This window comes from Schistocerca americana, chromosome 4 (genome assembly GCF_021461395.2).
Source record: "Schistocerca americana isolate TAMUIC-IGC-003095 chromosome 4, iqSchAmer2.1, whole genome shotgun sequence".
In the NCBI taxonomy this organism is placed as follows: domain Eukaryota; kingdom Metazoa; phylum Arthropoda; class Insecta; order Orthoptera; family Acrididae; genus Schistocerca; species Schistocerca americana.
The window spans coordinates 817456727-817465653 of record NC_060122.1 but is presented as its reverse complement, the minus strand read 5'-3'; the positions used below and the strand labels follow the sequence as shown (position 1 = coordinate 817465653).

The 8927-nt window shown below is 39.9% G+C and overlaps 1 protein-coding gene across 1 annotated transcript in view; it reads right to left on the bottom strand.

Annotated features, from left to right (window-relative positions):
* Positions 1-8927, bottom strand: part of LOC124612294 (FAS-associated factor 2) — a 111148-nt gene that overhangs the window by 64744 nt on the left and 37477 nt on the right. Inside the window, exons 2-3 of the mRNA XM_047140402.1 lie at positions 5973-6306; positions 542-728 (exon numbers count right to left, since the gene is read on the bottom strand). Of these exons, the coding sequence (XP_046996358.1) occupies positions 542-728; positions 5973-6306 (521 nt within the window). The remainder of the gene's footprint in view (positions 1-541; positions 729-5972; positions 6307-8927) is intronic.

The window sequence follows — 8927 nt, the reverse complement described above, 5'->3', positions numbered from 1 at the left end:
TGTTCATTATAATTGTGCAAGTCTATGTATGACAAAGTGCTAAGTGTCACTCATGACATAGACGAGGGTCGAGTCTCAAACGGACACAATGAAAAAGAATACTAGACATATTTAGACTATTGAATGAAGTCCTTCTTCAGAAACAGAACACTCATATACTTAAGCAACAACTCGCACATCTGGATAACGTCTACAGGCACTAAGGCCCAACTGCATCTGATGTGAGCGGCAATCTACTGGGGTGGGTAGTCGGGGAATAATGAGAAGGCATCTGGTGGGGAGGGGGATAGATAGCCCTTTGTGGTGGCCACAGAGTAGCCCCAAAACGACATATTTGTACTGAAGTATGTTATTCCATTTTTGGACTTTCCAATGATCGAAAGTGCAAAATATGCTAAAATCAAAGATGGGGAAAGTAAAAATAAAAATACAATGAGTACCAAGTTTGAAAATATTCACAAAAATTAGGACTGTATTACAATAGTTCTATACTTTTGTGTATGTAAACACATTGAAGTCCTCTATAAGTGCAGCAGCATACCTACAGAAATTGTCGGTATCTTGATGATCTTCACAATGCAAGTATATCAGAAGGAAACGAAGCTCTCGCTTAGCGTCATTCAGTGCCTGGCTGTATGTTCCTTGATAAAACACTGGATGCCTTGATCCATATTTTTCTTCAAAGGAATTTATAAATTTAAGTACATCACCAACAGGATCAGTAATATCTGCAAAAAAGGAATATGCGGATGAAACAATTGCTGCTGATCATATGTTATAATATTAGTCTGCCTTCTCCCTGTCTGGTGCACCTGTATAACTTTTTTTCTTTTACACATCTAGTTCCACAGGACCAAACTGAGGAACAAATGTCCAAGGTCATGGAATGTTTCAGTACATGAAATTATAACATAAAAGTAATAACAGATAAAAAAAAAAGATTATGAACCCAAAAAACGACAAGCCATAAGTTTATGTATATGCAATTAACAATATAACACAAAAAGGAACTCCTAGACAGAATAGAAGGAGTGACCCACGAGGAACACTTCAGCTGCAATTTGAAAGCAGGTGGATTACTGCTAAGACTTTTGGATTCTTGTGGTAGCTTACTGAAAATGGGTGCAACAGTATACCGCATGCTTTTTCTCCACGAGGGTCAAGGAAGTGCGATTCAAATGTAGATTGGATTTCTGCCTAGTATTAACTGAGTGAAAGCTGCTTATTCTTGGGAATAAGCTAATATTGTTAACAAGAAATGACAGTCAAGAGTGTGTGTGTATATATTTTCCCGTTACCCACCGGGCCTCAACCTCTGCTAATTTCAAGTTTCCGCCACTCATACCTCACCTGTCATTCAACAACATCTTTGCCTCTGTACTTCCGCCTCGACTGACATCTCTGCCCAAACTCTTTGCCTTTACATATGTCTGCTTGTGCCTGTATATGTGCGGATGGATATGTGTGTGTGTGCGCGAGTGTATACCTGTCCCTTTTTCCCCCTAAGGTAAGTCTTTCCGCTCCCGGGATTGGAATGACTCCTTACCCTCTCCCTTAAAACCCACTTCCTTTCGTCTTCCCCTCTCCTTCCCTCTTTCCTGATGAGGCAACAGTTTGTTGCGAAAGCTTGAATTTTGTGTGTATGTTTGTGTGTCTATCGACCTGCCAGCGCTTCGTTTGGTAAGTCACAGCATCTTTGTTTTATATATATATATATATATATATATATATATATATATATATATATAAAAACAAAGATGATGTGACTTACCAAATGAAAGTGCTGGCAGGTCGACAGACACACAAACAAACACAAACATACACACAAAATTCAAGCTTTCGCAACAAACTGTTGCCTCATCAGGAAAGAGGGAAGGAGAGGGAAAGACGAAAGGAAGTGGGTTTTAAGGGAGAGGGTAAGGAGTCATTCCAATCCCGGGAGCGGAAAGACTTACCTTAGGGGGAAAAAAGGATGGGTATACACTCGCACACACACACATATCCATCCACATATGTGTGGATGGATATGTGTGTGTGTGCGCGAGTGTATACCCATCCTTTTTTCCCCCTAAGGTAAGTCTTTCCGCTCCCGGGATTGGAATGACTCCTTACCCTCTCCCTTAAAACCCACTTCCTTTCGTCTTTCCCTCTCCTTCCCTCTTTCCTGATGAGGCAACAGTTTGTTGCGAAAGCTTGAATTTTGTGTGTATGTTTGTGTTTGTTTGTGTGTCTATCGACCTGCCAGCACTTTCATTTGGTAAGTCACATCATCTTTGTTTTTAGATATATATTTCCTACGTGGAATGTTTCCCTCTATTATAACCATATATATATATATATATATATATATATATATAGAAGGAAACATTCCACGTGGGAAAAATTATATATAAAAACAAAGATGAGGTGACTTACCGAACAAAAGCGCTGGCAGGTCGATAGACACACAAACAAACACAAACATACACACAAAATTCAAGCTTTCGCAACAAACTGTTGCCTCATCAGGAAAGAGGGAAGGAGAGGGGAAGACGAAAGGAAGTGGGTTTTAAGGGAGAGGGTAAGGAGTCATTCCAATCCCGGGAGCGGAAAGACTTACCTTAGGGGGAAAAAAGGACAGGTATACACTCGCACACACGCACATGTCCATCCACATATACAGACACCAGACACAGACACTGGAACTTCGTCCATAACATTTTTCTACATTTAACTTTTACTTATGGTCTCCTTCAAAATAGTCTCCTCTACTATTGATATACTGCTGTCAGTGCCATTTCCACTTCTGGAAGCAGTCTTGGTATGCCTCTTGCTGGGCTGCATGAAGCACCGTCTCTGAATTTTCTTTTATCTCAACTATCACTGCAAATTTTCATCCTTTCAATGGGGTTTTCGATATTGGAAATAATAATCACAAAAAAAAAGAAAAAAAAAATCTGCAGGGGGCCAGGTCTGGAGAGTACAAAGGATGAGGCAGCACAGTGACTTCATTTTTTGTGCAACAGTCACGCACCAACAGGGATGACTGCACAAGTGTGTTATTGTGATGCAAGAGTCATGAAGGACGTTTGCTTCTCACATTTTCTCACAGGCATCACAACACATCCCAATAGTACCATTGATTAACAGATTGCCCTGTGGCACAAATTCATGATGAACTAATCCTTCAAAGTCAAAGGAAACCAACAGCATGGCTTTAACATTTGACCTGAACTGACAAGGTTTTGGCCTTGGAGGACCTTTCCCAACCGACTGTGAAGATTGAACCTTGGTCCTTAACATCCCCATGTCTCATAATCAGTTATGATTCTCTTAAGGAACATCTCATTCTCATTTGTGCGATCGAAAATCTCTTGAAAGATTTCAAGGCGAAGGTCTTTCTGCTCTTGACTCATGAGCCATGGGATGAACTTGGCAGCAACATGATGCATTCGAAGATGCAGTGTCAGGATTACACGACATGATCCAACTGAAATGTTACAGTGTTCTGCAATCTCTTGGACAGTCAGTCTTTGGTTGGCACACACAATTTCACTGATGTTCAAGACACGAGCATTATTGGCTGACTTCGAAGGGCATCCTGAATGAGGGTTCTCATTAACTTGACTCCAGCCATTTTTAAACTATGTGACCCATTTGTAACACTGAGTACAGCTTAAGCACTCATCACTGGAGGCTTCCTGCATCATTTGGTGTGTCTCTGTACCAGTTTTCTCAAGTTTCATGCAAAATCTAATGCAGACACTTTACTCCGCTAACTCTGTCATCTTGAAATTCCCAAACTGTGTGACAGAACGTTCTCCTCAGGACAGCACTGAACAACAACTAACAGACATACAACAATGAAAGTTCTGAAGTTACACACTAACCACAGGCGTGTGTGCAGGGATGCCAACAGCATTTCGCTCCAACACAGCACTGGCATGAAATTACGAATTCTCCGGAATTTTTTGAACAGACCTCGTACTTGTAGTGCTAACACTGCATATTTGGCAAATCTTTGCGGTAGCTTGAAACTAGCTATTCTTAAAACTAGTCACTCTCACACAAAATAACTGTTAAGGCAACAAAGCAGATTTACAATTTAGATGCTATCAAAATGTGATGTTGTCACTGACAAGAGTATGAAATATTTGCAACAGGGGGTGGCTGATATGTGCCGTGGAATGTCTTTTGGCAGGCTTGACAATCTGATTATGGCTGATTGGAATATGAATGCTATAACTTTGTCCAAATTTACACCAAATGCTGGGAAGGCCGTGGAAATCACTGTGGTGATATGTGAAGGATTTTGTGTAGGAGTTTTCCAATTTCAGGGATACCTGAGAAATTATTTACCAAGTGTTCTGTTCCCATTGTACAGGGTGTACATAAAGTCTGGGAACACTTTCAATTATTTATTGCACAAGAACTAAACATTGTACAGATGTCATACATATTGCATTTTCAAGAGAAGCTCTGAAAGTTTTTTTTTACAAACATTCGATATGTGAACTATGAGCAACCCGGCAGACGTCAATATGGCAATCGAATTCTTGCCATACCTGTCCCAGCATGGCATCGTTGATTGTGGCAGTCACTTCCTGTATTCTCTCCTGGAGCTCTGCTACATCACATGGTAGAGGCGGTATATAAACCAGATCTTTAATGTGTCCCCACAGAAAAGAGTCGCGCGGAGTAAGATCTGGTGATCGGGGAGGCTACTTCACGAAACAGCTATCCCCTTCTGTAGCATGGCTGATGCATCGATGCAGCAGCTCCATGTTCAGGTACCTACGAACTTCACGATGAAAATAGGGTGGAGCCCCATCCTGTTGAAAGATGAACGGAGAATCCGATTGCATTTGAGGCATCAGGCATTGCTGCAATGTGTCCAAGTAGGAATATCCAGTGACAGTACTCTTGGTGAAGAAGAATGGCCCGTACAGTTCTTTTACACGACATGGCACAAAAAACATTTACCTTCGGGGAATCACACTCAAAATCTATGTATTCATGTTGATACTTTGCATCCCAGATTCGACAGTTATACCTGTTCACTTTCCCATTAGTGTGAAAAGTGGCTTCGTCACTAAAAATTAAGTGATCAATGATACCATCCCCATCCTCATTCAATTGTTGTAACTGCGAACAAAATTCAAAACGCTTGTCTTTGTCATCGTCATTGGGCTTCTGCACTAGCTCCTATTTCAAAGGTTTCATAGACAGCTTCTGTTGCAGGACTTTCCACACTGTCAATGGAGCCACTTCGAGTTCACTGGATGCACGACGCACCAATTCCTTTTGACTCCTTATGAATGGCTCTTGTACGTGCTTTAAATTCACTTCAGTCACACTGGGACATGCGCTTCTCTTTGCCAGGCACAAGCAACCCACTGCAACGAATTTGTTGTGCCAGTGGTAAATGGCCTTCCTTGTTGGTGGCTTCTTACGATTCTTATGTCTAAACATCCACTGAACAGCTGTAGCACACAGAGAAAGAGCGCTCCGCACCTGAACTCGCCACGTTTGCGACTAGGGCGGACTATCGGCAAATTAGCGAACTACGCTGTGGCGGTACTTAAAAAAATAAAAAAAATAAAAATAAAAATTAAAAAAAAGAAGAAGAAGAAAAAACCAACAACTTTCACGGTTTCTCTTCAGAATGACATAAGTATGACATCTGTAATATGTTTGGTCCTTGTACAGTAAATAATTGAAAGTGTTCCTGGACTTTATGTCACCATGTATTATGTTCAGCTCTTTATTTCTATCTCAGACCTCTTTCTATTACCGTTTTTTTATTGTGGACCCCATACTACTTCCTGTTGTTCTCCCCAGTTCTGCATTCTTCACTCTCTCTCTCTCTCTCTCTCTCTCTCTCTCTCTCTCTCTCTCTCTCTCTCTCTCCCCCCCCTCTCCCTCCCTCTCTTTCTCGGCTGAAACCAATCAATTTTTTATAACATAATACAAAGCAAAACACAAGTACTTACATCTCCTTGGATCGGGCCTTATAAAACCAAATGTAAACCGCAAAAAGGTTGCTACTGTATCATAGCATATTCTGAAGAACAGTGAGACAATATAAGATAAAATGCCACGACTGCCTCTTGCAGGGGCAGGTGTTGAGAAGAAAAATTGACTGATGCGTGATTCATTGACAGGTGGTGGAGACTGCACCAAGTCTGGAGGTTCCCTATCCCGAGAATAGACCGACGGTCGGCCCTCACGCATGTTGAGTTGTTCCTGTACTGACACCTCTAAGTCCCAAGCATGTCGTTGCAGCACATCGCGGCAGACAGACATATCTTCAATTCCAGTTAGATCCTGAAACATATTAACATTACAAGTCACAAAAATTGGTAATAATGACATAAATATACACTGATTTTTACTTTAAATTTGGAACTGTCAGTGTATAAATTAAATTATAAAGGTAATGATAATTCCTGTTTTAAAAATGTTTAAATACAAGAAAAATAGTTCTCATACTTGAAAATGTTACAACATATTATGTTCAATGAAAGTATTTCTCTAGTGTATGTTTTAAGAATATTTCAAACCTAACAGCTTAACACACATTTTAAAAAACAGAAATAAAACCCATCTTCTGCAATACCTAAAGGTTAACAACATTAATAACAGGAGACACATGACCACTAATAAGTGCAATGGAAGACATAAGATTGATGAAATGAAATACAAGAGAAGGGCTCTGAGGATGAGAGAGTTGGTGTAGTAAAGTGAGTAACGAATTCAGGAAAAGCATGTGTAGAATGTTTATTATAACAGCAAAAGAATAAGTTTAAAGACTGGCCCAATAGAACTTAAGTGAGCTTAAAACTCTTCCACTCTTAAGAGTCTGCTCTGTGAATCACGAATTATAACATCATTTAATCGATGAGGCATTATTTTACATGGCAAATATGGGATTCTGAATTTTTTGTATTTTTTAATCTTTTTGTTCTTGCATCATTAACTATCTGCACTAAAATACCATTGAGAAAAATCTAGTTTTATGTATCAACATTTTTCAAAAAGTCTTTGGGGAACATTATGTCTATTTTAGAAAATGAAAGATAAGGTTTCTACGATTTTTCTGTGCCTATTTTGCCACAATAAAGACAACAGTATTTTGATGAACATGCAATACCAGATAATCAAGTGTTCTAGAAAGCAAGACAGATATTTTGATCTGCAAGCCTTTTCATCTGAAAAATTACGTACTTTTATTAAAGAGAATAGGAGCTCTACAAAAGACAATTCAAGTATAGCAAATATCTGTAATAACTGCTTTTTATTAGTCAGTGAGAGAATTTTTGCAGGGCAGCATAACACAGAAGCAACCACAATATCACTCGCATTTCCTGCTGAAATAAGAAAATCATAACATTCATCAAATGAGAAAGTTCAAAATCGTTGATAATTTTTCCAATGACACTAAAACATCATTATTCTGATACATGTAATGATTTTAGTTATATATATATATATAATGGTATGAAAAATGAGTTAGTTGTAACAAATACCAACACTCTTTCTGCTTTGACAACAGAGAATTCTTCAATTGCATATCTGCCATTGTATATTAATAAAATTGGTTGACTTCTTTAATAAAAATATCACCAGGTTTTGTACTGAATCATCATTAGAGAGACCATTACCTACTAGACATTTGTGTATGGAAGTCAAATCAACAAATGCATGTTTTAATGGACAAAAATAACTTTTCTGCCAATAAATGTGTTGCTAAAGTGAATTTCACCAACTCTTTTAGATTCTTTTGATTCCAAAGAGTTATCAGGTAGATCTGTCACAGGAACCTGGGCAGGTGAGATCTGCAATCCACCCAATCTACACAATATCCAACATTCTGATTAAAATTACTCTGTGACTGAAGTTTCAGTGAGCCGCCATCCAGTCGCAGTTCTTTCTCAGGCACCACGTGCTAGACGTATTTCCTGTTTTGTAAGTATGTACAGTGCCTTGTGAAGTAAGGCTGGCTTTTACACTGGCAGCATTGCTTCCTGCCACTGCATTCCATCAATCATGAAGTAATTTTAATTGGTGTAAAGTCCATCGTACTCCACACCTACTCCACCCTCTTCTCACACAGGTCATATTCCTGTGGAAGATCCTTGTGTGCAAAACTTGTCCAATTGATTCACCCAGAACATCCTACTCCAGACCCAACATAATGTGCTTGATTTGAATGGCTGCTTCGAAACCTGTGCCATCTGGATTCTTCCTAACACCACCATCATTTACAACTTATGTATAGAGGAGTTGTCTCTGCAACACATCCTACGATTGTGTAATCCTCTTAGCCTCAATTTCCACAGTGCTCCACTACAACCCTTGCCCCACAACCCTCCCCAATTTCACTCATCCTGCACCCTCATCCTGTCCCTCTTACACTGCTAAGCTCCACTTCTGCAAGTCAGTCACTACGCACTGTGCAGAACTCCCCCTGCCTGTGGCCAAGACGACACTATCACCTGTGTTTGCTGCCTCTGTCAGCCACCCCCCCCCCCCCTCCGCAACCCTTCCCCCTCTCACCCAACTCTTCACCCCCCCCCCCCCCCCTACCCTAACAGACTTCATCTGACAAAAGACCTCATCCTAGTTGAGCTGCAGTGTCATCAAGCAGGATTCATCTGAGAGCTAGGAAAGTTCTCAGTCTTGAATACAATGGTGGATTTGAAGTTCTGAAGTAAACGGTTTGGGATTGTTTTTTTGAGATGCTGTAAGAGAGTCACTGCAATTTTTAATATGGAAATATTAATCTTGCTATGATTCTTACTGTCTTTTGGACTTCTTCCTCTACATAAATACGATGCTTAGCCCACTCTGTCAGCAAAATTTAGTGTTCTCCAGGTGTGTAGACAAAGATTAAATAACAAAATCAGATGTTCACAAAAACTCCAACTAAACAACCTAAACTTTGA